The sequence below is a fragment of the Rhodofomes roseus genome, assembly GCF_022264815.1.
Source record: "Rhodofomes roseus strain CIRM-BRFM 1785 chromosome Unknown C8Q71scaffold_9, whole genome shotgun sequence".
NCBI classification, from domain to species: Eukaryota; Fungi; Basidiomycota; class Agaricomycetes; order Polyporales; family Fomitopsidaceae; genus Rhodofomes; species Rhodofomes roseus.
This window is the reverse complement of record NW_025952965.1, coordinates 1,154,998-1,181,263: the sequence shown is the minus strand read 5'-3', so window position 1 is coordinate 1,181,263 and position 26,266 is coordinate 1,154,998. Positions and strand designations below refer to the sequence as shown.

Genomic DNA, 26,266 nt, shown 5'->3' with positions numbered 1-26,266 from the left:
TTATGCAGATGACCGACAAGGATGCCCCCCTGCGTTTTCGGCAGTTCTTACTGTTCACGGGTGAGGTCATCCTCACAGTCATCCTTGTAGTTGCGAGCTGGATCGTCAACCGTCCTCTCGGGGGTCACCACCTGAAGATCCGCCGCATCTCAATCAGGCGGCTCTCCCTGCACGACGTCCACTACACCGGCGCCCTCTACGACGAGAAGTACACCTACACTTTCACAGCGCCATGTATCTCTGCTCGCCTCCACATCCCGACGCCCTCCTATCCCTGCTGGCTCGCCTTGACCGCACACGAGGTCTTCTACAAGTCCACCACATGCGATGCCTCCACCACCCGGCTGGACGCGACCTGCTGGCTCTTCCCGTACCTCTTCAAACGCACCGCAGGGCCCTGGGTCAGCGCCGATGTGGACGGCCTCCGGATTCGTGTGCACAGCAGCAACACCACTCCGTTCTGGATCGGACGTCTGAGGCAGAACCTCGCGGGTGCGCTGGTGAACGGCGACATATACCGCCTCGACGACGTTAAGGCGACGGTGCGCTTCGCGGGCTTGTCGGAGCCGGTGCGTCCTCGGACGCGGGCTAAGTCGCGCGCGAGGGAGCGGCCTCTGTCTGCGGCATGTCCTGAGAAGGGACAGCTGGACGGACATGCACACTCGGAGCTGGACCATGCCGAAAGCTCTGACGGCGAAGAAGAGCAGTACGACAGTGACTCATGTCACGGCGACTCGAGCGACGAGTACGAAGACTGCGAGGCCGACGGGAGCAGCCCCGTGGACCACGTTGACCCTCCGCCGCCCTTCCTGAACCGGGAGACAGACGAGCTCCGCACGACGGTCTCTGCATGTCAGCTACATCTGCACAACCCGGACGGGCGCATATATTCATTCCGAACCATCGACGCGCAGCTCCGGCGGGACTGGGACACCGACCGAGGGAGCTTCGTACTGATTGCGGAGGACAGTCGCTGGATTCGCGTGCATCGGCCGTACCAGAGAGAGTGGACGCCATGGTGGACGTACGTCTTGCCTATCCCTGTTGCTTCATACCAGGCTGATGCCTCTGCTCTCGCAGACAAATCTTCACGTCAATCGTGCAGTTCCCCTTCGACTTGCTGCGTACCGTCGACTATCCCATGAGTACTGTCGATTTGTACGTGAGCCGCGCGGACGTCGTGTTCGATGAGTTCCGGGTACGTTCCTGACTATATGCGCATCTTAGCGTCGCTTCGACGTGTTGACGGTGTTCCTTCAGATCCGTGACGCAGAACTCGTCAAACAAGGCTTCACTTCCCTCCGCGAAAAGACAGCCCTATTTGGGATCAATTGGGGCGATGCTATCCTCGATGCCTTCGTTAAGACGGTTGTCGCACCATGATCCAACGATAGATATGACAGTTCATGTATTTGCACAGATGACACACGGACACACATACACGAAGGACTATCAGCTCGATACCCATGTAGCATCCCGTACGCAAACCATACACGCATATCCACATATTCCTTTCGTCAACCGATGCTCGCGAAGAGCAAAACAGCAAAAAATTGTACCACACTGACAGCACAAGAGTAGTCTGAATCGAGTTTCGCAGGGAGTCCCGAAGGAGCCCCCACATCTGCGAGCCACGAAGTGAGCTGAAGGACGGGCACCGCGCACCGAAGGGCGCGCTGTCCTGGGATGGCACCGCCCCAAACGGCCGCGTGCATGCCCGCCCGGTCCCCGCGACATCTCCCAAGCTGCCTGCGCCCTCCCTCCTCGTGGTGGTTCTCCGGGTGCTGGACGAGGCGGCGGGTTTCTGATATGTCGCGCCGGCGTTACGGCCGGGGCCCTGCTAGGGCCGATCGAGGGGGACTGGAACGCTCAGACCTTAGCCCGCTCGCGAGGGGGACGCGCACCCGAGCGAGGGGCGGCGTCCTGTGCGGGGCGAGCATCGCGGCTTTGGCACTGTCGGGTGTGGTGAGGAGGACGGTGGACAGGCTGTGGCTGATTTTTCTTCGCGTGGGCGGGGTTTGAATCGTGGGCTGGTGGTTGTTCCGCGCCATCGACGTGTCGCGCGTGTCGCGGTCACGGTCCTCCTGCTACCCATTTATCGCGGATCTGCTGGCTGGTAAGTAATGTCCCTAGCTGATGATGAGACGGCAATTGAGATGTGTTACAAGAGAGTATATACACCCAGATGGCAACCGATGGACCCATTGAACTTGTGTCAAAGCTCGTCACATACAGTCAATTCGACGATATGAAAGAGGGCGACCACCGCGATATTGTCGGTAAGCTCATCCGCGCTGTTGGAGAACTACTCACACTGACTCTCTGCTCTGGAGTCCACATTTCCACAGCCATATTACCACACGTGCCACTGCGCGGAAGTTGTCCACCGCCAGCAGCCCTTGTGTATGCGATCCGAAACATCATGAAGCCGGAGCTGCTGCCGGGGCACATCCCGGAGCTGCTCGAGATCCTGGGGCACCTCAACATACTCCGCAAGCAGTCAGTGAAGGAGGCGAAAGCCATCCTCACGCGGAATCAGTACTATTTGAAGAACCCAGGTCCAACTGTCTCAATCTTGTCTCCCACGCTGGAGGACCAGGTGTGCAATGTGCTCATGCATGCAGCTGAAGAGCAGAAGGTTTATAGGAGCATTGTGAATATGTTCTATGAGTTGGTGTGTAGTTCATTCTAGTGTCTCCCCATCTACTGATGTCATTGCATCATACAATCATAGGATATCCATCAGTCATTCCTCCATGGGTCACCAGAAGTGTTCTGGTTGAAGATGACAACATACTTCCCTGGCCAGTTTTCTGATGTGTCTGAAGACCCGACCATGCGCTCTGTGGATGAGGTGATGCGCATGCATTCATTCCATTATGACCTATCAGCAGAAGAGCAACATGACAGCCAGCACACTGGCATCTGCTGTGCAAAGTTTGCACGAGATGCTGCAAGATACATGGAGGATCCTGCTGCATATTGCACTCAAGTTGGGTGAGTGCTCAGTGCATAAGATGTTATGGGACTCTGAATCAGAAGATTTCCAGTGCTCCCAAGCATACTACAATTGCCACGTTGTTTCCACCTCCTGACATACCCACTCTTGTACACATTACAGACAAGTATCTGGTGCATGTGCTCAAGCTAGCAACACTGCTGGAGAGGCACTTTGGTCCAAATTAGTGAATTGATGATCTAACAAGGGACGGTGTCCATGGGTTCAAGAGGATGCTCAGTGTCTGTGTTTGTCAAACAATCAGATGTCTCCTTTGTCTACTAGGTGGAATGTCACAATGTGTTGTGATACATACAGCTGATTCCATACAGATAGGCCCCTGTGGCTGTAATCACACATAGGCAGGGTCAATCAGAATGCAATCTTGAAACAAATAGTGTGGCGAGCTGACGGGCTCGCCACTCGACACCGCGGGCAAACCAGGTTGTTCCAACTCCGAAAACCCCTACGAACATCAGTCCCGCCTGGGAACCTTTACGGACTCCGAATATTGTCAGAGCATGCTGCGAACATGATGCATTTCAGCCGATTTCAGCATGTTCGGAGGCCGAACATGCGTGTTTTCGGCGAACATGCTACGAACATGAGAAATGCGGGAGCATTTTCGGAGTCAGTCAAGCTCTCCGGAAAGGTTCCCATGGAGGACCGATGTTATTATCGTTTTCGGAGCCCGAAAAACCTGGTTTGCCCGCGGTGCGAGCCGGTCTCTAGGCCCAGCTGGCTCGGTGGCTGAACACAGGCTTGTCATTATGTACCCAACTGGATTTGCAATGTATTAAGGCAAGATGGCCGAGCGGTCTAAGGCGCTGGAATCAGGTAGCCTCGTAGTGGGGTTGTCTAATCCAGTCCGAAAGGGCGCGAGTTCAAATCTCGCTCTTGTCAGATCAATTTGTACACGCACAAAGGATTTCTTTTGCCTCAGCTGCTCTGCTCCACCTACTCTGAACGCTGAGGCACTTGTGATATTTTGTCAATGGCTTGATCATAGGCTGGATCACACCATAATATTGTCATTGCCCCTCGGCCTCCGAGTCATCATCAACAGTACATCCAAAGCAACAAGCGAGATACATATCTACTCAGATATCCCCGAACATAATCTTCAAATTCTCGACGCTTTCCGGATCTCCCTCTCCTTTGCCTCGGAAAGCCTCCTTCACAATGGCGGTCTTGCGCTTTTGTATCTGCAAAATGCGTCCTTCGATGGTATCCGAGACCTGCAGCATGTCTGAGCAACCGTAGGCTTAACAGATTGCACGAGAATGATCAACTTACGATGAAGTGTTTCACGTAGACGGGCCTCTCTTGTCCTATGCGATGAACTCGGTCGATCGCTGGCGTGACATTCTCGTCAGCATTCACGGCATTAGACAGTCTACCAACGAGCTCACCTTGGTTCTCGGTTGCAGCGTTCCACCAGCAATCCATCTGCAGTGAATGGAATAACATCAGGGCATATCGGGCGCCACCATCGTTCAGCAACGCACCATGAATACATGATTGGCATTCGTCAGCTGAGTATGTATGCAATCAATCATCTACCAGAGGCGTAAAATTGCGAGAAACTTACGTTGAGACCAACACCGCCTGCTTTGAGGCTCACAATGAGGACCTTCGGTCCCTGAGAATCAGCCTTGAAGCCAACTACGGAGTCATTTCGCTTCTTGACGTCCATGGTACCATCGAATCGGTACCATGTCAGGCTTTCCCGTTCCAAGGCAACTTGTATGAGATCGAGAAAACTCGTGAACTGAGAGAAGACGACTGCGCGGAAAGAGGGATTTTCGCCTCTCAGTCGTTCTGATGGCATTGTCAGATACCGTATCACTACTTCATGACGGACTTACGGAGGTCTCGGAGCAGCGCCTCGAGCTTAGTAGAAGACCGGAAGTCGTTGCGTCGCAATGTGACAGTTGGACGTGAGGCTTGCGATTCCACACTATCGGTTTCGGCCTTCGTCCGTACAACTTCGATGAGATCACTCTCCTGTGATATGTATTTAGTACGAGATTGACGCGAGGGGTATATATCATGGTCACCTTGATAGGGCCGCGAGAACATGTCGGGCATCGACCGTCTTCACCCTTCTCTCGGCATGTCTCAATGAATGCCACAATGCAATCCTTACAGCTTCGTGGAACGTCAGGCTTGCGTGCACGCAGCTGCTAACCAACGCACCTCTGATGCATGCAAATCGGGACGATGGTAGGCGTGTCCATAACGTCAAAACATATTGGACATTCCTGCTCTTCTTCTCCTTCCAGATTTGCCAGCACGCCCTCAGCAAAAACTTTGTTGTCACCCGGTGTGTCTTTGCCTTCGTCGAACTGTTTGATGAGAGCATTGACGTCCACTGCCCCTGCACTTGACGCCTTGATGCCCTCGTCTGCGCCGGAGAGTACGAGGTTGGGGTGCAGGACGGCACGTCGGAGTCTGTCATCATCACCGTCATCAGTCTTGTCTTCTCTCGATGTCCTTGTACCTCTTACCGCATCAGCATTGCCAGGATGTGCGTGTAGTTTCTGCTGACCAGGCCCCTCTCGTTCAATTTGTCGAAGTTTTTCTTGGCGTCTGTATATAGGGAGTCGTAGATCTTCCGTTCTAACGGCGAGAATTCTAGATTCTCCACGATTACCTAGGGCATCTTGAGGTCAGCTTGAACACTTGTCGATGCACCGGTCTGATCACCTCTTTCGGAGGCAACTCGACGATCTTCTTCCCGTCAGTGTCGAGCATGTTCTTCTCACGGCGCAGCAGTACACTCTCCAGAATTACTTGCACGACCTCGACCGCCTTCGGGTCCCGAGCAAGGAAAGGTAGTGAGACGAATCTGACAAAGTATCAATCGGCGCGCTTGGGACTCGGACACTCAGTGAAGACACGTACGAGCGGAAGAAAGTGTAGTTTGACCACGGTGTAAAGTCCAAGAATTTGCTGAAGGCGTGTCAGCACGGTAAACACGCAGAGAATCAAGACGACAGACAGATGCGAGTAGAGGTCTTCCAATCTGTTGACAATAGGCGTGCCTGTAACGGCCCATCGCCGTCGTGCGCGCAGAGCGTAGACCGCTTTCGCAGTTTTGCTTTGTCGTGACTTGCAATGATGAGCTTCGTCGAGAACAACACCTGTTCGGCGAAGCTCAATTCAAGGTCTTGAGTGCAGAACTTGTGACCTACGTAGCCATTCAACTAGCGATGAGACAATAAGAACTTGTCGCTTTTGAATATAAGATGTATGTGAATGCTCACTCTCGAAGACAGGCGACGTGCTCCGTTCCATTTTGGAGTGCTCCGATACCAATGTCCCATAAGACGTGATCACGACATCGACTGGATTATCTCCGCTCAGCGCAACATCCAAGTCGGTCCTATTCTGGCTATGCCATACAAGAACCTTCATTGTTCCCGGCTTGCTCGATCTCTCCAGTTCAGAGCACCATTGCATCAGCAAGGACGTCGGAGCAACAATCAACGTCGCCGCCGGCCCACGCTTTGGTAGAACATCTGCGTCACGTTTAACAGAGCGGAAGGCGCTGTTGAGCTTGAGCTGCCGCTTTTTGCTAGTATTAGTATCGCCGTTTGGAGCTGGGTCTTCTGGACCACGGGCGGTCTGTATGAGGGCAGAGAGCATGATAGTCTTTCCCATTCCCACTGCCACATAAAGTCAGCAGTGGCACGACCACAGTGAGGCAAGATACGTACTCTCTGAGGGAACCACGATATTGTCCAGTCGATCAGCAAAAAATCTCAAACAACTCACGGGGACACATTACCGTCACTTACAATCTCGTTAGCACCAACCTCATCACGCGATTGAGCAAACGTACGCTAGGATACCACCTCTGCATTTCCTTTCTGCCTTCGGGAATTGCAAGCTCAGCTCACCGGAATATTCGTTGAAGTAGAACGCTCGGTCATCTGCGGTCAAGTCGATGACACCATTGTTGGGCTCAAGCGGGAACAGGTATCTGAACGTTTGAGTCACGGACATATGCCGACATGAATGTGCCACTCACTCTTTCCAAAGCGGATGCATTGACGTTTCCTCGCGAGCAGACACCGCGCCGATCTCGATCGAATGCATCCAGCTGAGACCAGGTTGTCATGAGCAGTCACGTAGATACGATATATCGCACTCACTTCAGAGCCTGCTTCTGATAGCCTCGCAGATCCAGGGTGAAAGTGTCGGCGGGGTCCATCTGTCCGAGCTGTCGATCGTTTTGCTGCGCCCTAATATACGTTCTTCAGTTCACTCACTCAGGAATGATAAACATTGTCGGGCCCGCACCGCTTATAGATGAGATCAAGCTCATTGTCAGACAGCTCCTCGCCCTCTTCGTCGACCTCGACCTCTTCCCCGTCGCCCACGATTTCGGTCTGGCGTTTGGGCTTCGACCCTCCGCTCGCTACTTGCCTCTGCGATAGCATCTCCAGATCCTGCTGATCCAGTTTACCATGCGGCCGTCGCGTGAAGTCGCTTCCTTTCCGAGGCTTGAGTTCGAGTACCTTGAACATCTTGAGCAAAGCTTGTTTGCGCTCGCGAAGGATTTGTTCCTCTCCGGTCTCCTGTCCTTCGTTGAACATCACGCGCTCCTTTTGGTCTTCTGCGGATGTACTAGGAGTACGGAAGGCGGATGCCTTGATGTAGATGGAAAGAGAAATTATGAGATCGGCACCAGAATGTAGCGTGGTTGGGCAATCGACGACGGTGCTCCCTCGGAAGTCGACAATGTCTGCTGAGCGTATCAGTCGTCGAACAGATATTCAATGGTTCTGGAGACGTACCGAGGTCCAACAATTTCGACACCCAAGACGCGACGTCCTGCGGCAACCGACCGAACTCTGGACTCCGATGTAGCCAAAACTTCGTGGAATGGCAGGGTACGTGCTTACCAAATCCTCTCGCGTTAGTCAATCTGACAACAAGATCTTTCTTCTTCTTGGACGGTTTCGCTGGTTGTGGCTTCAACATCGTCGCTATGGATATCTGCTTTTTGCCGCCCTTGCTCTTGCTATCTTTGTTCGCGCCACCTTTGCCCTTCGTCTGCCTGGAGTTTGTAGGGACTTCACCCTCTGGCGAGTCGCGCTCAACGCGGATCTCATCGCCTGATTTGACGTATCCCGATCCTCGCACCGTACTCCAAGCGTTAGGGACGAGAAAAGAACCTAGGTACGACGAATTGAAAGACGACGAAACCTGGTCTGTAGACATTGAAAGCTTTCTCTTCTTCTTCGGCCTGTCTTCGGGCTTCTCCTCGACTGTAGGTGAAGGAGAGCGTGTAGATACTTTTGGTTCGTGCATGCCAGTAGATACGCTGGAGACACTCGATGCTCTAGGAGGCTCGTTCATCCCAGGGATGTCTATGTCGTCGGACGAATCTGCCATCGCTTGGTCAAGCGCAATTTCGGGGAACTGAAGGGGCGCGCATTCGTTCTGCTCTTCGTCGTCGCTGTCAGCGAAGAAGAGCGCGGGTTCCCGCGGAGCACTCTTGTCTGCACCAGGCACTGTCCCGTGGTTATCCCTGTCCCGCGTCTGGGTGCCATCGTCGTCAGAGTCTGCGAAAAACGGCGGCGGCGGGGTAGCCATCGCTTGAGACATGTTCTCGAGAGTGGTGGGATCAGAGACGCGGTCAACGCGCGTGCATCCGGCCGCCACCGACGCGTCGCGTTTTTGAAACTCAGTCGGTGGTGATCGCAGTCAAACACGGTCACGTTAGCCTCCAGCCGGCGGCGGGGTTGCATATATCCTGTCTCTCTCGAATCTCCTTTACTGTAAGGCATGACGTTTATATTTGGATGCTGAGAACCACCCCGAGTGTACGCGTCCTTTTACAAACACTCTAGGGCTGGGGTTACACACGGACGGAAAGTCGGGCCGCAGGATACATGTCGCGAGTGCATCGATAATGTGACTATGCTAGGTAGCTCGAAATGTAGGACCATGCTAGGCGGACGGGGACTGCGATGTGTCAGGCGAAGGGTGCGGGTCTTCGAGTGAAACACGACGTACGCTCTGACGTCGTGAAGAAATAAGAGAGATACAGAATCATGCACCTGGCACGAAGCCTCCCTGCATGAATCTACTATAGTAGGCGCCTGACGCATCGCCGATCGTCAGGCCAGAGCTGATCACACCTTTAACCCAGGCGATATACCTTGCGGCGAGAAACGAAGCACGGCTTCATGACCAGCACTGACCAAGGCTGACGCGGACGAGGCTCCACAGCACTCTCTAGGCGCAAAGTAGTGAGAACCGATCCAATGTCGCTGTCCGTGTAATCATTTACCTGGCAAGGGGTCCATATGTCTGGGCCAACTTGCTTCAAGACAATCTGGGCGGGCGGCTCCGAAATGAGGAGACATAACTGCATAGAACGTGACGGTGAGCATAGCCTGAACATCCCTCCTGACGAGTCGCTATGCAGGCGAAGCACCTAGCGAAGGGGCCCGAACAAGTACCTCGACAACAGTCTTCTCCTTTGGGCGAAGACCTCCCTGATGCCCTGCGCTCTGCGAGTACTTGTGCTGTTCGTAGAACGGTCGACATCGCCCAGCCACCAAGCCTAACAAAGGGAGAGAGATCTCACCTCGATTTCGAAGGGTCCTACCAACCGCGGGGAGGGGAAAGCTCACAGCGGCACCGGTATCGCACGCATGCATGTCGCGATCGTGACCACACAGCGGCATCAATGACATCTCGTAGCCTCAGTCGGAAGCGCTTCTTATGCGTAAGTCACTCACCTTTGAGTATGCATATGATCGACAACGGATCGGAAGACTTGGTTTCACATCATTCTTCGTAAATGCATTGGCACGGTTGCATGGGAAGAAGTCTAAGCAATACACCGGATCCGGATGCGCCCCGTCGGTCTACGTATAAGTACATCCTCGAAGTCTACAGGTCCAGCGACCAGGGTTGATTATACCACCCGGAGCGTACGATCAAGACCGCGAAATGCGACCCCGAGTACGATCAGTACACAAAGCGGAAGTTCAGTCTCTGGTTGCCCTGTAAAAGTGGTCAAGCCTCATTCAACGTGGGTTACAGCGGACCGCAGTACGTACCTTGTCAGCCGTCTTGTCTAGGTAATCTTGTTGTTCCTAGAGCACGTCTGGGTCAGTTCGGCAGTTGTGACCCAGCCAATGCAACCGCACCTCAGGCGTCAACGAGTTCCATTTCTTATCCCTGTTCTTGTTGATTGTGCGATAGAATAACCAAGTCAAGAAATAGAGCGCGATGTTCATGCATGTGATACCGATCAAATCTTTGTTTCCGCGTAGATCTACCCGAGCAGTCTATCAGCCAACGCGAAAGACATGGTGCGTTGCATAGTTGACTCACAGAGCGGCTGGCAAACACGGCAGTCGTTAGCATCAGCGGAGCAAGACGGAAACAAGTACACTCACCGCATCATCGGCGCGATAAATGTAAGACTGAAACACCATGTGAGCATCTAGGAGGCCGGGTAGCTCCAAGAACACTCACTGCCACTATGCCGCCCGCTTGCACGAACATGTTGTATACGGAAGCCGATACCGTTCTTGTCCCCACTCCGTACGAATTCGCGGACGCCCACGCGACTTGTATGGGGTGCACGTAGGGGTACCCGGTGATCAACGTGACGACGACATAGTAGACCCACTGCGACGTTTCCTTGGTGAACGTGGTCAATGCAATCAGCAGCGGGAGCGCCCAGAACTGTAGGATGACAGAGGTGCCGACCCGGCTGTCAACGCTCTCGCTGAGGTAGCAGACAACGAGAAGCCCAACGATACCCAACGCTGTCGAAGGGATGGTGAGAAGGTTCGACTGGGTCGTATTGAAGCCGAGGTTGCGCAGCGAGAGCGTAAGATAGGTCTGCGGGGGATTTATGGGAACTAAAAGGCGGTGAGCACGTCGCTTCGACGGGGAGCTAAGATATCACCCACTCATGTGTGTGAGGCCAAGGATGTAGAGCGGCCACATCCTCCAGTCCTTCAAGATGTTCAATATTTGCAGCACCGAGAGACCTTCCCTGTTGTGCATGTCCGACTTCGCGGGATCGTCTCGCAGGACTCGGTTGACGATGATGGTTTCCTCACTAGAGATTCCTGAAATCAGTCTGCAGCAGTACTCGTGACCACTGGATACGTACCGCTCAGAGAACCAGCCCTTCGGTCTATACCAAGCTCTCGTCTGCGTGGGACTGGGAGGCATCATGTAGAAGGAGGCGATTCCGACGAGAAGCGTCAAGCCACCCTCGATCAGGAACATGTATCGCCACCCTGCGTGACCGCCGACGCCTCTCATCTTCAAAATTCCTGTAGCAAGGAATGCACTAACTAGGGCGGCCACGTAGTTGGACACCCAGAACCACGCAAGCCTGATAGTAACTGCGAGCATACTGTCAATGGGACAGCATGAGATAAACACCAGGTGTCACTCACGCTCTTTCCTGGTATAGAAGTACGACAGATAGAGAATGACGTCTGGGATGAAGCCCCCTTGCATGAATCCGAGCAAGGCACTAATTGACGAGTCAGGCCTCGTGGGTTATATATAGAGATGAGCCCTTACCGTGTCGCGAGGAATGAACTGCGGCCGTTAAGCCAGAACTGCGCCAGAGACACTGCGCTCCACAGGATCATCTAGTCATGCTAAGCAACGGTGCGCGTCGCCGTGCGAAGGTTACACACCTGACTGGGAATCCATTTGTCGGGACCGATCCTCTTCGAGATTAGCTGCGAAGGAAGCTCGGCAATTAAGAAGCAAAGCTGCAGGAGAAAGTCGGTGAATATTTGTGGAAAACGTCCGTGTATAGGTGACGTACCTTGAATAGCATATTTCCCGTGTTAAAGTCGTTCGTGGTCATATGCAGGTCTTTGAGGAAGTTGTCCGTGTTCGCCTGGCTGATGTTCGCGCGGTCCAGGTCCAGGGCGAAGAACATGATCCAAGCCCAGACCATGATGCGCCAGTCGATTTTGCGCACGAGTCGCTATGAAACGGGCATTAAGCAGCGCGGTCGCTTCCGCGGAATGTGCACTTACATTCTCGTCCCGCCATGTCCACCGCGCCAACGGGTCGAAGCGATGGGCACTCTCGTAGACCGGCGGTGGTCTGTAGAGATCAACTGTAGCGGGATCGTCGAAAACGGACGGCTGAGTCGCAATGCTGTCCGGGTCTCGCTTAGATCGGCGCCACAGGAAGAAGCCCTTGTTCTCTTCGACCGGCGCTCCGAGCGAGGGGACTTGCTCGAGACTGACGGCGCTGCTTAGCTTGTCGTCGCTGTCCTTGGAAAGGTCAGAGCTCGGGCCCGCGCTGAACGCACGGAGTACGGTAGTCATATCGGCAGAAGCAGAGCAGCCGTTGAGCGAGGATCGTCCGACAGCCTCATCTTAGCGATAGGTAGTACTTATACTTCCACGCGGGCCCCGCTGGAGCCAGGGTCAGTTATTGACCAGGGTGCTCATGGCGCCCCGCGCATTACGCAGTCAGGCGTTGATAGCACACCAGCGATAATGCGCGTAACCTCTTGCGTGAATTGCGTACTTCTCGTGTTGATGGCGTTATGACCCTCGAGACGCGCACCAGTCGCGGTCACATGATCGCTCAATGAATACTGATGGTCAGAACCACAGTTCCCAGAAGCAATATTGATACAATACTATTCGTGCGACTCTGTTCCTTCACCGACGGGGCATTCCCCGTCCCCGTCCCCTCAGCGCCCGCTGCGCCGTCCCGGGAGGTGCTCTTGGCCCCGTGCTTGGCTGCCAGATGGAGTTCGTCAGCGAACCCGCTCCGGGCTTAAGACAACACACTCACAGCTTCGCTCTGTGGCCCGCGGACCGTCTCGTCAATGCTCAGAATCAGGCACGCCGCCTCGGTGGCGCTGCTAATGGCGTTGACCTTGACCAAACTGGGCTCCCAGACGAAAGCCTCCATGTTGTCCCGCACGCCTTCGAGCCCGTCGACGTCAACACCATACCACTTCTCGCCATTAGCGTGCTTCATGCGCAGTTTGTTCAGGACGTCCGTGGAGTCGAGGCCGGCATTGTCGCAAATCTGCCGAGGGATGATTTCAAGGGCCTTGGCAAAGGCAATCATGACGAGCTGGAGCTTGCCAGGGATCGATAGGGCATGTTTGCGAATATGGGCGGACAGATCCATCTAGTGAAAGGTACACCGTAGCGTTAGTATAGCCGGATCCGGTAACAGCTGCAGCCCGACCCATCCGTACCTCGATGGCGCCTCCGCCGGCAACGACGTCGCCATTCTTGACGGCGCGCTTGACCACCATGATGGCGTCGTGCAGACTGCGCTCGACCTCCTCGATGAATTGCTCGGCACCACCGCGCAAGATCAAGGTACAAGTCTTCGCCTTCGGACATTCTTCGAAAATATTGTACCTCTCGCCTCCTATTTGCCGCTCCTCGAACCGTCCGCATGTGCCGAGATGCTCACGTCTGATATCCGAGCAAGTGGATTGGACGGAGCCGCCGACGGCTTGTACGACCCGCTGTAGGTCGGCTGTGGGAACACGACCCGCGCAGAAGATATCACGGTCCGCAAACCACTGAGTCGCCAGATCGCCGATAGGGAGCTTGCTCAGCACGACCCTGGCACCAGCCTTTTCGATAGCCTCAAGCTTCCTGTAGATGATCTCCCACTCCGCATCCACAATCGCCTGGTAGTCGGAGACAGCCTCGACGCGGACCTCCGCGTTGTCCTTCTCAGCCTTGAGCTCGAGCTCGACATTGAGGCAGACGACGAGAGGGTCGCGGAAGGATTTTGGCTGCTGCTCGGCACCCGCATACGTGAACGTCTTCTTGAAGGCAACGCCGTGGATGAGGAGCGAGTCTTGCATGCCGCCGCCAGGAATCTTCTTCACGCCGATGAGAGACTCGTCCAGGTCCTCCTGATCAAGGCATTGCACCGCCTCAACGACCATGTTCGAGAAGAATGGTTTTTCAGAGTGGATGAGTTTTGAGGACATCGACGTAGATGCACATTTCAGAAGGAGGGAACGGAAGCTTCTGCAACCCATGTCTGAGTCTCGACCACATATTCAGGCATAATGTCAAACTCACTCTGGATCCTTTTTGTCAACGGTAACCTGGATGGCTTTTATCCGGTCCAGCGCCTTGTAACAGATACAAAATTAGGATGCACACACGATGCGACTGAAAAAGTACTCACCAGTTGGCACGCCTGACGGAAGCCCTTCATGATGATCTGGGGACTCACGCCCTCTTCGATGTATCCCCGCACCTCCTTCAGCATCTGCGCCGCGAGTAGCACCACACTCGTCGTCCCATCGCCGACCTCCGCGTCCTGCGCACGCGCGATGTCCACGAGCGACCTCGCAGCGGGGTGCACGATGTCCAGCAGCTTGAGGATCGTCGCACCATCGTTCGTGATTTGTGCGTCGCCCCGCTCGGATACAATGAGCTTGTCCATTCCGCGAGGTCCGAGGGTGCTCGAGAGCGTTTCTGCGATGGCGAGACATGCGGAGATGTTTGAGAGGAGCTGGGGCTTGCCCTGCGAAGTATCCGTGCCCTCCTTAAGGAGGACTACGGTCGGTTGCTGTGAAGTGGTCAATGTCTTTCGCTCCTGTGCAGCGATGATTTCTACGAACCATAGCTCGCTGCATGATGTCGGCACTGTGCAAACACTGACCAGAATGAAGCCTTATGCACGCGCGTATTTTGGGATTGCCCAAGCAGGCCTCGATGTTGTTGCTTGTTTGTCATCAGACGCGTCAGTGGCTGAACTTGCGTTTCTGTAGATGCCTCACGATGCCTCACAAGTCTGCGCCCGACTACATTTCCACTCAAACCATTTCGAAAGCAATATCATTAACACGGGAGAACATAGTGTATCCAGAGCAAGCAACCAGAGGAACGAAACACTAGTGCGCTGCGACAACAGCCTCAGGCGTTGGCTTCGCATCATCCTGCGTCCCATGCGCGCGAGCCCGCCGCTTTGCCTTCAGCTCCGACCGGTGCTTGGCTGCTTTCAGCCTCTCCAAACGCTCATCAACGTCGACATATGCACCCCCAACATCAATGAACTTGATGGCCGGCCGACCAGGCCGTTCAACAACAGCATGCACCTCCTCCTTAGGATGAGGGACCTGAACTTGAGCATCCTTCGCATCGGCGACAGCTCTCGCGCGACTTCGAGCCTGCATACGCGCGCGTTCCAGCTCACGTAGGACGACGGGCTCCTGCAGAAGGTTCAATACTGAGTTACAAGGGACAAGGCTGACATCGACGTACTTGTCCCTCAACCACCGGCTCCCAGAACAACCGTTGATACCGGTCTCGTGCACGAGCCTTTCCGACAGGGTTTGCCGCATCAGCCTGTGTGGCATCCGAACCCAGCTCTTGCGAACCCTGAGCAGCACCTCGAACAGTCTTGATGTTGTCGGTGACGCCAAGTATCTCCTCCATGCCAACTTGAAAGCCAGTTTGCAAGGGCTTGTTCTGTGGACAATTCGTCAGTGAACTTGCCTTCGTTCAAAATGATGGATTGCGTAGATTTCAAATAATGAGGACATTATGAACTACTGCCGGGCGATAGAAGGCACCACGGACGTCTTTCAATTCGCGAATGTTGAGATAGTCTCATCGTACGGCGACGAAACACTGCAGACAAGTACGGTATGCTCACCTCCTAGAACATCAATCAGGCAGAGTTGGAGTGCAGGTTAGCTTTGTTTTCACGTGGAACGTGTCTAAGTACCTGGTAATACATCAGCTCAACGTTCGCCATAAACGTGTTATGAGGAGGATCAGAAAGCTATATGATTTGTTTAACCATGTATGTTTGTCTTCAAGACTAATCGATTTTGACTCGTCATAACACCGCACCCACGTGCGTAAAAACAGCTGGAAACGACGACTAACCTTTTTCCAGCTTTCCTCCAGACCCTTCAACCTCAGGATGGCATCGACACGCTGAATACTGATGCCATGCCGCTCGGAGAGTGCCCGCACATTATACACTTCGGGATTGAGCATATATTCATCGTAGATCTGAGTGCGCAGTCTATCCGACACGGGGGTAGGCGGCTTGAAGGATGGGTTCAGCGGGAAAGGCTAACCAACAACACCGCGTCAGCTAGCATTCCAAAATCACGCAGTGAAGACGAACTCAACTACTTTGCCACCAAGCCAGTTGCGGGGCCTGACTGGATCCCTGTAGAACTTACCCGTCGACGCCAACCATTTGGGGAAGGAAGGATCGGTAGCGTCCCCCTTCTTTCTTGCATTCATGAAAGTGGACTCATCATCGTCCTCCTCCTCTGATGCACGAGATAAGGAAGCCAGGCCGCGACTACGGCTGAGGACAGTCCATGACGCTGGTGTCCTACAAGGCGCGGCGGTGCGCAGATGAGCGAGCATTGAGCAACGCTGGCAGTGGCAGAAAAATGCGGAGGTCTGCTATTTCCTCACGTGCAACTTCAGGGCAAGTAGGATCGCCTCTGCCGCCACCGACGCGTCGTGGCTTGAAGTTGCACCGCGACTCCGAGTCACAGTATGGCCTTCGACCCCTCAGACGTCCGAGAACCCTTCTTCTCTGTGCTCTGCGGATATGTATCCAATGTGCCTCTACGATTGATTCCAGATCTTGCCAGCATATCGTTCGAGGAGGCTCACAATTTCTTCTTGAATCGACTGTTACTTAATCCGCATGTCCAAGCTTACCCGCCCGCGGAACGATACCAGATCCTGTTCTGGAAATGGGCTATCGAAACATTGGAGTCGCTGTTGGATGAGCAGGTGGTTATGCCGTCTTCGCTCCTCCATATTAACCAAGTTTCAGTGCCACAGGATGCTGAGATCGACGATCGCCTGTACAACCACCTAGTCAACTTGATCCGATGCTCCTCATCGTACGTCCAGCTCGCAATGAATATATGCCTGTATTGATTGTAGCAGCGGAACAAATCCACCATCGGCGAGCTATGTCACCTATCTGTGGAAGAGTTCTGAGACACAACGACAGCGCGCGTCCATATGCGCCGGGGTCGCGAATGCGACGTTACTCGAGTCTCGTACGCTCGTCGAAAGGGGAACGACTGGACTCACTACATGGACGGCCAGCATCTCACTCGCCGAGTTTCTGTTCAAACACTCAGGTATGCCTGGTTCCGCGCTCGTGCTACTGCGCATCCCCCAACCTTCCTGTAGAGCTCGTGCAAGGCAAGCGTGTTCTTGAGCTAGGATGTGGCGCGGGTTTTCTTGGGATAGTCGTGGCAACGTTACAGCAGCGATGTGGGATCGCCAGGGCGAAGGAGCACGGCCGACCCTCGCTCTGGTTGACAGATGTCGACTCTAACGTCCTGAGTCGCTGCCAGGATAACATACAGCTTCCCTGCAGTATGTCCACCTCCTCAGCAAAATTGCATTGTTAAATGGTCAAACCGTAGATGCATCGTCTTGCCATCCAGACGTACATTGCGCAAAGTTGAATTGGATGGATGCGAACAATCCTGCCGCGCGGCCATCACTCGAGTCAACCATTTGTACAGTCAATGCAGATGTGATCATTGGGGCAGACATAGTGGGTACACGTTTCGTGCGTCAGCTTGAGCTTTCGCTCAAGTTGACTCAGGTGTTTGACCCCGCCATAATACCAGCCTTGGTTGATACCATGTCGTTGATCATGCACAGTGGCCAGTCCAAATCCGGCAAACATATTATAGCGTACATTGCGCTCACCGTCAGGAACGAGGAAACGCTATCACGCTTTGTACACACATCTGGTATGTCATACATTCTTCGGTTTGTTTGGCTCTGACGGGATGTGGACCTTCAGAGCACTCACTCGAGTTGCTGGACATTTCGACTGAACTAGTCGGACAAGGGATACTGGCAGTGCCACGAAGCGAAGACCAAGAAATAAGACTGTACAGAATACAGCGTCGTAGGTAAAACATGCAAATGTACAATAATCCAATAAAAGGGACAGAAAACATGTACCATGACCAAATTACACGGAAAACCTAACTCTGCGTCTTGATACTTCCGCAAAAGCCACAACTCCAGAAATCATTAGGCGTTCCTCCCTCGCCGCAAACAGTGCACGTCCACCCGTCGGTTCCAGGCTCCCGCTTGACATTGAGACGTGGTGCATCGCATGTTGCACAACGGAAGCGCTCTGCATCGTTCATGAGTGTGCATCGTGGACAAGCCCACTCGTCAGTGGTAGTCGCGGCTGGGGCACTCGGGGTGCTACTGGTTGAGGGAGGACGCCGCGGTCGTGCGAAGTCACACACTGCGCATCGAGATGCCTCTGCCTCGTTCACGAGCGTGCACTGTGTACAAGACCACTTCGTAGACGAGGCATCTACTGCGATACCAGACGCGGGGGTCGCCGACGGTGTGAACACAATGGGCCTGCTGCGTTTCGTGGTCGTCGTTGACGTCCTACCCGATGGCGTCCTCGCTGCGTTTGCTGCCTTGGTCGTGGAGGCAACTACCTTGGAAGGCCCAGCGATGGGTCCATCCACGATCTCAACGTCCGAGTCCGGGTCAGAGTCGGAGGCTGTCAGGTCGATTACCCTGTCCTCGATGCTCTCTTTCGCGGCTTTCTCTACTTCCTTCTGCGCGACTGCACCGGAAGCGCATGCCTTCTCGTCGCGTGCACGCCTCTCTGCGGCCTATCCCAATGTCAGCACGTGAGCTCATAGAACAGGTTCAATGTCAACGCACTTCTGCAGCCAACTGGCGTGGAGACTTGTTGGTAGTGCCCCTTACGCCGCCCAACCTGCCTCCGTCACCGAGAATGGCACTTATCTGGCGCCGCTTCTCTGCAGCTTCGAGAGCCCTCTGGCGAGCTAGATGAGGCGGCAGGTCGTGCGAGACGTTGGTGCCGAGTCGCTGGCCCTTCGAGAAGAAGCCTTCTCCCGCGTACCCCGACCGTTTGAGCGCATAGTACTCTTCTTCTAGGCCCGCAAGAAACTTGTAGAACTTCTCGTCGTGAGGACCGTGTACGTTATGCGTAAGCTACTCCGAAAGGGCATTTTGTAAGTACGCTCGTTTCACGATCGCGAGTGGTTGGTGTTTACGTACCTCGTGCAGCATGGTGTGAACGATGTCTTCCTCGTCGTAGAACGTATCAGGCGCGTGCGCAGGTCGGAGTCTCAAGAAGATCTTCTGTCCTGCATTGATGTCTATACTTCACCGTTTAGTCCTCTGGCGCCGCTGAGTGCGACACGAGTACATACTCAGACCTGGACGCAGCCGTGCCGTCAGTCACCCCGTGTGCAGTATTAGTAGCTTTGAGCATACCTACTAGATTTGGGCTTTCCGGAAAGAATTCCGAGAGAACGGGCAGCATCCAGCTATGCTTGCGCATAATCGGCTTCACCAGTGATGCGATGCGCTGAAGCAAAGGCAGAGCCTGATCTGCCTTTGGTCTATCCTTTAGATGTGTGAAAGACTTGACAAACGTGTTCGTGGTACTTGACATTGCTGCAGGTAGAATGGGGTATGGGGAGGACTCAGAGGATGATAAAAGCACTGCGCAACGAGCCGAGGTACTTAAGTTATGTACGACAGGCCACCACGCCGGTCGGACGGCGACGCGCTTTATGAGGCGCGGTCACGAGCGCGCGACGCGTCAGTTCTTCGCTGACCAATCGCTGACGCGTCCTCATCCCGACTTCCTCGGGCTCGAACATAACAGTAGCTACCAGAGGTTAATTCCCAATAGCGCCTGGTGCGTCTCAGGACATGAATTGGACCTGAATCAAATAATGTGCGTAGAAATACAACAAATGCAAGCTATGGTACACATGGCGTCTATGGATAACTGCGAGAGATCTAGGGAGCGTGCGTGGTGGTCCTTCGTGACCGAAGACAGCGAGATAATGCATACAAACAATGAGCGTGGTAAGCCAGACAAGATCGGCGGAAGCAGAAACACGAACAGAGGAGGCTAAACAAGAGACATCGTAGACGAACCATCGGCGGCCTTGATCGCATGGTAGACGCGAACGACGCGGACTTCTATCGCCCGCTCTGTCTTGGTCTTCAATTTGCGGGGACTGAGGGGGTTCGATGACGAGCGATCTCGGCCTTGGAAAGAGGAGGAGGTTGAGCCGAGCCGCAAAAGAGGAGTCCTAGGCGAACTCTCAACGGGGTCTTCGTCCATCCGCAGGCCAGGATAATCCATGGGCCAGTTGAAGCGCTTTCGTCTGAATCTGTGGATTCGCCGTCAATGGTCAACTAATTGCACCGCAAGAGACAGGGTCCTGCTTACTGATCATAATCGAACAAGTAGTCATTGACTTCGTCTTCCGAGAATAACGGTTCCCCATCCTTATCGGTCTGCTCCTTGATATGTTTTGTCAACGCGTTCTTGCACGACAGTAGCGTATGCATATTCTTGCATGCATGCATCTCCAGCTCCGCAGGGGAGAACGGCAGGAGCTTGTTCAGAGAAGTGGGAAGCAGGATGAGGCCCGGAGGTTGATACGGTTGGGGAGGCTTAGGCGGCCTTGAAGACTCAGCGTCTCCGACAAGCACTCTCAGCGCCTTCGACGTAGCAGTGGAGTCGAAAGACCTGATCCTCGGCGAGCTTGTCGGGATGGGTATATCACCTTCGCTATACCTAGGTCGCCTAGTCGGCCGCTTCGCGCTTTCCCGCGCTTCGCTCCGTTCTACGAATTCGCGTGAAGGGACTCCCAGACGAAACTCGTGAGCCATTTTCGCCTGGCTGAAGTAGTGCTCCAGCGCAAGAATGATGTACTCGTATGTCCGCGTCCCATACTGGTACTTGCGCACGAGCATGCACATGAATGTATCCTCGAGCTGACCCGCCACCCGCGCACTCGCTTCGTAGTCGGCCTCAGATTGAGACCGCTTGTGGCCTTTTCCCGGCGAGTGGGGTCTGTTGGTCGTGTTCGGTGCGCTGGACGGCTGAGTTTCCCATATCTTCCTCACGGCCTGAGCGTCATGACGAGCATTGATTAAATCCTGCCAGAGATTCGGCGAGAGGTCTGGGTCAATCGGACTGGGAATCTGGTAGCCTCGAAGTTCCTCAATGGAAGGAATCCGCGGGAAGAACAACTGGTCGTCAACGAGTTCAAGGCGCCCACCGGGACAGAGGACACGAGTGATTTCTGAAAGGACGAAATCCCAGGTCCAATAGGGTACAACCAGGGCGAGGTTGGCCATCCTCACCAGGTCGAAGCTATTATTGTGGAAGGGCAGGCGATACTTGAGGCTAGTACAGATGATAAGTCAGTTCGATACATGAATGTAAGACTAGGCGTACGCACAAGTTGCTACGCACGAAAGTGACGTTTCTTGGTGGCACCTCTGCCTCACGATCTCGCGAGACACGTCCGTGGTCGTTGTTGTACAAGTCGATGAGGTCGAGACCTGTCACATGTGTACCTGCAGACTTCCACGCTCGCGCGGCAAACAAGACCCAATGGCCCTCGCCGCAGCCAAGGTCGAGCACATTCGTCGGTGGTCTCCGACCATATTCGTGGAAGGTGGGTGAGTTGCTGTTCGTGTTGAGTCGACGCAGCAGTTCGAACGTGTGATAGTCGCTGTATCGCCCTTGTTAGCAGGGAGACAGTTGTTAGCAAGACGACCACTCACCTATCAAGCGCAGTCGGGGAGTATGACTGTATGTAAGGCGCATCCTCTGCGCTGAATGGGTGATGGGGCATGCCATACCGTTCGACCGTCCGGTTCAGGTCCTGGAAGTTCCTACAGTCCTGTTCCGACATCACCGAAGACGTTTCACCGGAACCATTCTCCGCAGACGAGCCGTCGAATAGGCTCTCGACTTCGCCAAAGGACACCACCGTGGCCGTTTCATCCGTCAGCGAGGACTGTCGACTGTGGCGCTTATTTTTCCGTCCGAAGGTGAAGGAGTTGTTCCGTCCCCAAGGCCGCCTCTTGAGCCACGTAGAGCCGCTGCTGCTGCTCGATGTTGCTGTCCACAATGTATCTTCGGAGTTGACACTAGTCGACCGGGTCAAGAGACTGATCGCATGGGAGCGCTCGCTTCTTGGGCGAGGCGGCGACGCCCAGGGAGGCAGCGCGGGGAGAGGTCGATTGTATATATCGGGAGTCGATGCGGTACGCTTGAAGTCCATGTTGAGAGGCATGCCAGAAGAAAAGATTTCAGAGGGTCGCCACAGCAGGTGAGACAATAGTGTGCAGGTTATGCGCGACGGACGTCCGAGCTGGAAGTCCGTCCTGTGGCCAGTGTAGTCCTACGGGGTGATCGAAATTCAGTCCGCTCTCAGCAGCGAACGTAGATATAGGAGTGGCAGAGACCACGCTTTGACGATGTCGATAGAGGCCGTTAATCTTAGCCAAAGCAAAGAGATGGAAGCGAACCGGGGAGCGACGACTTCGGGTATGCTTTGTGTCTCGGACAAAGGGCACGAGGCACCAAAATACTGTGTGGCCACGAGAGACCGCCTTGTATGGGAAAGTCTGAGCACCGTAGACGGCAATGCCAAAACGAGATGGCGCTTTGGCCTTGAAGGCGAGACAAAGCGTCCCCGCTGACGTATTTGCGGCGGCCACCCGGGTGTGGCGATAGCTGTGGCACATACAAGGGTGCTTTGATCGTCCGCGAGATCATTGCTAGAATAGCCATGATGCCGCAGCTGTCAAGAGTACGCGGTCAGAAATTAGGCAGGCAGGCCACAGCGGTCACCGTCAAAGCAAGGATTATATCCGGGGCGAGGCTTCAATTTGGCGCCCAGCGGTAGCGTACAGCCTTGCCTCTTTGGGGTTGGCAAATAGAATCCAACTTGACACCCGCAAGCTGGAACGACAGCCACAAACGCGGTAGGGCTACAACAGTGCTTGTGTGGTACTAACATTGAAACATTTGATTCGTATTCTAGAGTAGGTGAGTGCCAGTACCTGCGCAGCATCGACTCAGACGGGGACTCGCTCTCACAAATGTAGCCATCTGTACGACACCCTTTTAATATCACGACTCTCCAAGCTTGTAGTGTCCATTCAATCATCTTTCGCAGGTGGCGGACCACAAGGCTGCAACATGCGCTACGCAAGCTCGTCACCATGTTTGTGCAGCCATTGAACGCACGCAGAACGCACCTCAGTCATCTCGAACTTCACCCGTCCGACAGCCTCTCCGTCAGCAATGGCAAGGTACGAGGCGAGCGGCGGGTGCCCCACAATGGAGGCGAGGGTGTCACGGTGCTGGTGCGTGAGCCATTCGCTGCGGAGCGGTGAGGATGCACGCTTCAGGTCATTTGACGGACAAAGACGTACTATTTCGTCAGATCAGCGTGTCCTAAGGAGAGTCACAGCGTAAGAATGGATGGCTATACAGGTGCAGAGGGTTACATACCTGTGCCTGTGTAGCGAGCGTGCACTACATGCAGACTACCTGGTTAGTACGCCTGCGGGTTGAGAAAGGGCATGTAACACGTACGATGCTCGAGTTGGGTGTTGGCGGTGTACCTGAGCTCTGAAGACTGCCAGCGTGTAGGTTAGCAAGCAAGATTTTGCGTACAAGACAATTGAAGATGACGGACCATGGCAAGAGCAGACAGTGCTTTGACGCCGTCGGCGAGCGCCCATGCGATCGCGTTCACGGACGCGTCGGGTCGGTGGCACACTGCGCGGTCACAGTGCACGCGCGCACTCCAGACTCGTACCCCGCACCCAATGGCCCCCCTCGCCGCCTCGACGTCCGGCGACTCATCGAAGCAGACCAATGAGACGGACACCTCGCTGGACGTCTCTGTGTTGAAGGAGCAGGCGCGGAAGGGTCTGGTAGATGCATTGAATTCCGTGAATGGCGCAAAGACTCTGGTGCTGGATCCTACACTGGCCGGGCCTCTGAGTTTGGTAACGGAGGTGTCCTTGCTCAAGGTGTGTGGCGACGATATGCCCTCCGGATCACGAAGTGCTCATCCAAGTTGGCCAGCATCATGGCGTTGACAAGATGTTCTGGCTCGAACCGGGGCCTCTGTCTGCAACGACTACGAACATTGTATACCTCTGTCGGCCGCTCGTTAAGTGGGTCAAGCTCATAGCTGGTAAGCTGTCTTCTTGGTTTTCACCTCGAAGTGCGCTAACAGGACTTGGCTCTAGAACAACTCAAACGACATGGCCGAGAAGCCCAGAAACACACATATACCCTGCTCTTGGTACCTCGGACCTCGACGCTCGTCAGCCGGATATTGGAAGAAGAGGGCGTCTTAGGAGATATCACCATCTCCTCGTACAACCTGCAATTCATCCCCCTCGCCGACGATGTCATCTCGTTGGAGAACGACAACGCGTTCAAGGAGTTGTGGGTCGTACGTCTGCTCTACGCTGTCCCTCAACAGTCTCCTGATTCGCCTCTCAGGACGGGGACGAGACTGTCATCTACAACTCGATGCAAGCCCTGCACGGTCTGCAGCGTCTGTATGGGCAGTTCCCTCGGATAGTCGGGAAGGGTGACTACGCCTCGGTACGCCCGCCTCTCTCCCCATGATTGTATCGCTCACGAGTGCATAGCGATTAGCCAACCTTCTCCATGGGAACCCGTCAACCTCGGATAGTCCAAGCACTAGTCAAGCCGTTCAAAGCCCTATCGACTCCTTAATCATTATCGACAGAGGGGCGGACATGATCACGCCTCTGCTCACACAACTCACCTACGAGGGTCTTATCGACGAATGCTTCGACATCAAGAATTGTACGTAAATGGGCACATCTATGCGGCTGGGTTCCGCCTCTGACAATTCCTCTAGCCCACGTAGAAGTCCCAGCATCCCTCCTAGCCGCACCTCCAGCCCCAGGACAACCAAACGCCGCTTCATCCAGTACCCCGCCCAACCCGGCACCCACACTAGCGAAGGAGAAACAGAAGAAGAAACACCATCTAACCGCAGCCACCGACCCCCTCCTCACCGAGCTGCGCGACCTGAACTTCGCTCACGTAGGCCGGAAGCTGAACCAGGTCGCACGGCGGCTGGACGAGGACTACAAGGTAAGCAAGGACACCGCGGGGTGTGTGGAGGTTGCTCATGCTCGGACTAGCTCAGGCACCAAGCGAAAACGCCTGCGCAGTTGCGCGACTTCGTGAACAAGCTTGGGGGACTGCAGTCGGAGCACCAGTCTTTGAGGCTCCGTGAGTGTCGCCCAGCCTATGTCCGGGGTCGTTCTGACGAGAGGGTTTCTAGATACTGGGTTGTCTGAGATGTTGGTCCCTGTGACGAGGAGCGACCAGTTCAACAAGTCACTCGAGATCCAGCAGAGTCAGTCGTTCAGTAACGAGTCGCCGTCGAGGATGCATTGCTCATCTTTACGTCCCCGCAGATCTGCTAGCTTCATATGACATCCCCGCCCAGCTGACTGCTATCGAGGAGCTGATAGCACAGGGCGCGGACATGCAGGTCGTCGTACGGTTGTTGTGCCTCGCCAGTATAGTCAGCGGCGGCATCAAGGCCAAGACGCTAGAGAACCTAAAGCGCGAGATTTTGCAGGTATGTGTCCTCGCTCCGACATGTTATCATCATGCTGAAGTCTGTAGGCTTACGGTTACAACCTCTTGCCACTACTCCTCTCACTATCGGCACCCCCATTATCCATCCTTCTCCCGAACCCTCTGCCGCCTTCCGCCCAAACCACCGCCGCAGCGACGAAATACCCCTACGCCGCGCTGCGCAAGTCCCTCCGGCTGCTTATCGAGGACCCCGACAACGTGGACGACCTCGAGAATGACATCAGCTACGTCTACTCCGGATATTCACCCATCAGCGTCCGGCTGGTCCAGTGCGTCGCGCAGAAGGGCGGCGTCCTAAGCAACCCCGCCGCGGACAGGGAGAAGAAAGCGAAGGCCGACGTGGATGGGAGCAGACTGAAGGGCATGCCGTCGCAGAAGGTCCAAGCGCATCCCATCGTGGGCTGGAAGGGCTTTGAGGATGTCGTAGCGAGCATACCGGGTGGGACGGTTGATATCGTCCAGAAGGAGCCTGGAGGCCTGGAGGGCGCAAGTGCGACGGCCGCGACACTGAGTGAGTGAAATCCCGGTCTTTTGTGGGAGTATCGTGCTGAGATACAGTCATGCCGAGAGAAACGCCCACCACTACGCTCGTGTTTTTCCTGGGAGGGTGCACGTACACGGAGATCGCTGCGCTGAGGTGGGTTGGCCGGCAGAACAAGGGTGAGTTGGGATCTCATCTGTTCCCGTTGCGGTGGCTGAAAGAGCACGCAGGGCGCAAGTTCTTGGTTGCCACGACAGGGGTCATCAGCGGTGCAA

General features: G+C 54.7%; 11 protein-coding genes and 1 non-coding gene across 12 annotated transcripts; 5 read left to right on the top strand and 7 right to left on the bottom strand.

Annotated features, from left to right (window-relative positions):
- Positions 1-2: 2 nt before the first annotated feature.
- On the top strand, positions 3-1,383 carry C8Q71DRAFT_723615 (uncharacterized protein; the record flags this gene model as incomplete). Its single annotated transcript, XM_047921593.1, has 4 exons — positions 3-569; positions 639-1,024; positions 1,081-1,198; positions 1,228-1,383. The coding sequence occupies 4 exons, from the start codon at positions 3-5 to the stop codon at positions 1,381-1,383; spliced, it is 1,227 nt and encodes a 408-aa protein (XP_047779531.1).
- Positions 1,384-1,965: 582 nt separating this feature from the next.
- On the top strand, positions 1,966-3,376 carry C8Q71DRAFT_757856 (uncharacterized protein). Its single transcript, XM_047923713.1, has 5 exons — positions 1,966-2,116; positions 2,169-2,279; positions 2,334-2,674; positions 2,735-2,997; positions 3,051-3,376. The coding sequence occupies exons 2-5, from the start codon at positions 2,186-2,188 to the stop codon at positions 3,184-3,186; spliced, it is 834 nt and encodes a 277-aa protein (XP_047779530.1). The 5' UTR covers positions 1,966-2,116; positions 2,169-2,185; the 3' UTR covers positions 3,187-3,376.
- Positions 3,377-3,798: 422 nt separating this feature from the next.
- C8Q71DRAFT_t70 lies at positions 3,799-3,901 on the top strand. The gene has a single exon. It is a non-coding gene; the product is annotated as a tRNA-Leu (tRNA).
- Positions 3,902-4,098: 197 nt separating this feature from the next.
- C8Q71DRAFT_707556 (SNF2 family N-terminal domain-containing protein) lies at positions 4,099-7,990 on the bottom strand (the record flags this gene model as incomplete). The annotated part of the gene is made up of 21 exons (XM_047920568.1): positions 4,099-4,236; positions 4,295-4,353; positions 4,411-4,447; positions 4,507-4,533; positions 4,590-4,819; positions 4,867-5,005; positions 5,059-5,149; positions 5,198-5,452; positions 5,509-5,654; positions 5,708-5,849; positions 5,906-5,953; positions 6,003-6,144; positions 6,196-6,207; positions 6,268-6,669; positions 6,816-6,819; positions 6,842-6,986; positions 7,035-7,106; positions 7,159-7,248; positions 7,307-7,751; positions 7,804-7,860; positions 7,912-7,990. 21 exons carry the CDS (start codon positions 7,988-7,990, stop codon positions 4,099-4,101), a joined length of 2,760 nt encoding a protein of 919 aa, XP_047779529.1.
- Positions 7,991-9,944: 1,954 nt separating this feature from the next.
- Positions 9,945-12,354, bottom strand: C8Q71DRAFT_598079 (MFS general substrate transporter). Its single transcript, XM_047919603.1, has 13 exons — positions 12,046-12,354; positions 11,829-11,993; positions 11,695-11,772; positions 11,576-11,646; positions 11,446-11,525; positions 11,154-11,391; positions 10,948-11,099; positions 10,505-10,896; positions 10,426-10,452; positions 10,361-10,367; positions 10,174-10,301; positions 10,084-10,119; positions 9,945-10,027 (listed from the first exon to the last, which is right to left on the bottom strand). The coding sequence occupies exons 1-13, from the start codon at positions 12,340-12,342 to the stop codon at positions 9,992-9,994; spliced, it is 1,707 nt and encodes a 568-aa protein (XP_047779528.1). The 5' UTR covers positions 12,343-12,354; the 3' UTR covers positions 9,945-9,991.
- Positions 12,355-12,589: 235 nt separating this feature from the next.
- On the bottom strand, positions 12,590-14,729 carry C8Q71DRAFT_757840 (chaperonin Cpn60/TCP-1 family). The gene is made up of 6 exons (XM_047923712.1): positions 14,634-14,729; positions 14,195-14,581; positions 14,086-14,138; positions 13,236-14,031; positions 12,821-13,165; positions 12,590-12,765 (listed from the first exon to the last, which is right to left on the bottom strand). The coding sequence occupies exons 1-6, from the start codon at positions 14,646-14,648 to the stop codon at positions 12,685-12,687; spliced, it is 1,677 nt and encodes a 558-aa protein (XP_047779527.1). The 5' UTR covers positions 14,649-14,729; the 3' UTR covers positions 12,590-12,684.
- Positions 14,730-14,821: 92 nt separating this feature from the next.
- Positions 14,822-16,413, bottom strand: C8Q71DRAFT_757838 (eukaryotic mitochondrial regulator protein-domain-containing protein). The gene is made up of 4 exons (XM_047923711.1): positions 16,159-16,413; positions 15,906-16,098; positions 15,277-15,485; positions 14,822-15,224 (listed from the first exon to the last, which is right to left on the bottom strand). Exons 1-4 carry the CDS (start codon positions 16,402-16,404, stop codon positions 14,907-14,909), a joined length of 966 nt encoding a protein of 321 aa, XP_047779526.1. The 5' UTR covers positions 16,405-16,413; the 3' UTR covers positions 14,822-14,906.
- Positions 16,414-16,539: 126 nt separating this feature from the next.
- C8Q71DRAFT_796705 (putative methyltransferase-domain-containing protein) lies at positions 16,540-17,937 on the top strand (the record flags this gene model as incomplete). Its single annotated transcript, XM_047925697.1, has 7 exons — positions 16,540-16,782; positions 16,834-16,895; positions 16,939-17,141; positions 17,194-17,382; positions 17,433-17,566; positions 17,618-17,768; positions 17,822-17,937. 7 exons carry the CDS (start codon positions 16,540-16,542, stop codon positions 17,935-17,937), a joined length of 1,098 nt encoding a protein of 365 aa, XP_047779525.1.
- Positions 17,819-19,597, bottom strand: C8Q71DRAFT_597968 (WLM-domain-containing protein). Its single transcript, XM_047919602.1, has 5 exons — positions 19,297-19,597; positions 19,233-19,238; positions 19,078-19,178; positions 18,718-19,011; positions 17,819-18,665 (listed from the first exon to the last, which is right to left on the bottom strand). The coding sequence occupies exons 1-5, from the start codon at positions 19,475-19,477 to the stop codon at positions 18,009-18,011; spliced, it is 1,239 nt and encodes a 412-aa protein (XP_047779524.1). The 5' UTR covers positions 19,478-19,597; the 3' UTR covers positions 17,819-18,008.
- Positions 19,598-19,945: 348 nt separating this feature from the next.
- C8Q71DRAFT_706944 (S-adenosyl-L-methionine-dependent methyltransferase) lies at positions 19,946-21,689 on the bottom strand (the record flags this gene model as incomplete). The annotated part of the gene is made up of 4 exons (XM_047920533.1): positions 19,946-20,210; positions 20,270-21,235; positions 21,291-21,566; positions 21,619-21,689. The coding sequence occupies 4 exons, from the start codon at positions 21,687-21,689 to the stop codon at positions 19,946-19,948; spliced, it is 1,578 nt and encodes a 525-aa protein (XP_047779523.1).
- Positions 21,690-23,004: 1,315 nt separating this feature from the next.
- C8Q71DRAFT_796703 (splicing factor 3B subunit 5) lies at positions 23,005-23,549 on the bottom strand (the record flags this gene model as incomplete). The annotated part of the gene is made up of 6 exons (XM_047925696.1): positions 23,005-23,049; positions 23,104-23,227; positions 23,281-23,302; positions 23,360-23,383; positions 23,444-23,486; positions 23,547-23,549. 6 exons carry the CDS (start codon positions 23,547-23,549, stop codon positions 23,005-23,007), a joined length of 261 nt encoding a protein of 86 aa, XP_047779522.1.
- An 88-nt stretch (positions 23,550-23,637) lies between these two features.
- C8Q71DRAFT_757820 (Sec1-like protein) lies at positions 23,638-26,243 on the top strand (the record flags this gene model as incomplete). The annotated part of the gene is made up of 11 exons (XM_047923710.1): positions 23,638-23,886; positions 23,942-24,053; positions 24,109-24,317; positions 24,368-24,472; positions 24,520-24,700; positions 24,756-24,994; positions 25,045-25,135; positions 25,188-25,262; positions 25,324-25,490; positions 25,538-26,170; positions 26,222-26,243. Coding segments are annotated over exons 1-10 (1,874 nt in total), but the record flags the coding sequence as incomplete, so codon positions are not given.
- Between the last annotated feature and the right edge of the window lie 23 nt (positions 26,244-26,266).

Bases quoted from the DNA above. Each gene is read 5' to 3' on its own strand.
- C8Q71DRAFT_757856 (XM_047923713.1), top strand. From the start codon at position 2,186: ATGGCAACCGATGGACCCATTGAACTTGTGTCAAAGCTCGTCACATAC. The intron at 2,280-2,333 runs GTAAGCTCATCC...TCTGCTCTGGAG, and splicing joins CGACCACCGCGATATTGTCG to TCCACATTTCCACAGCCATA. The intron at 2,675-2,734 runs GTGTGTAGTTCA...ATACAATCATAG, and splicing joins TGAATATGTTCTATGAGTTG to GATATCCATCAGTCATTCCT.
- C8Q71DRAFT_598079 (XM_047919603.1), bottom strand. From the start codon at position 12,342: ATGACTACCGTACTCCGTGCGTTCAGCGCGGGCCCGAGCTCTGACCTT. The intron at 11,773-11,828 runs GTACGTCACCTA...TTTCTCCTGCAG, and splicing joins CGGGAAATATGCTATTCAAG to CTTTGCTTCTTAATTGCCGA. The intron at 11,100-11,153 runs GTACGTATCCAG...AGGAATCTCTAG, and splicing joins AAGGGCTGGTTCTCTGAGCG to TGAGGAAACCATCATCGTCA.
- C8Q71DRAFT_757840 (XM_047923712.1), bottom strand. The intron at 14,139-14,194 runs GTGAGTACTTTT...ATCTGTTACAAG, and splicing joins TCCGTCAGGCGTGCCAACTG to GCGCTGGACCGGATAAAAGC. The intron at 14,032-14,085 runs GTGAGTTTGACA...CATGGGTTGCAG, and splicing joins GTTGACAAAAAGGATCCAGA to AAGCTTCCGTTCCCTCCTTC.
- C8Q71DRAFT_757838 (XM_047923711.1), bottom strand. From the start codon at position 16,404: ATGCTCGCTCATCTGCGCACCGCCGCGCCTTGTAGGACACCAGCGTCA. The intron at 16,099-16,158 runs GTTGAGTTCGTC...GTTGTTGGTTAG, and splicing joins ACTGGCTTGGTGGCAAAGTA to CCTTTCCCGCTGAACCCATC. The intron at 15,486-15,905 runs TTAGTCGTCGTT...CGAATTGTCCAC, and splicing joins GGAGGAAAGCTGGAAAAAGG to AGAACAAGCCCTTGCAAACT.
- C8Q71DRAFT_597968 (XM_047919602.1), bottom strand. From the start codon at position 19,477: ATGTCAAGTACCACGAACACGTTTGTCAAGTCTTTCACACATCTAAAG. The intron at 19,012-19,077 runs GTACGTAAACAC...CTTTCGGAGTAG, and splicing joins TTCACACCATGCTGCACGAG to CTTACGCATAACGTACACGG. The intron at 18,666-18,717 runs GTGCGTTGACAT...ACATTGGGATAG, and splicing joins CACGCCAGTTGGCTGCAGAA to GCCGCAGAGAGGCGTGCACG.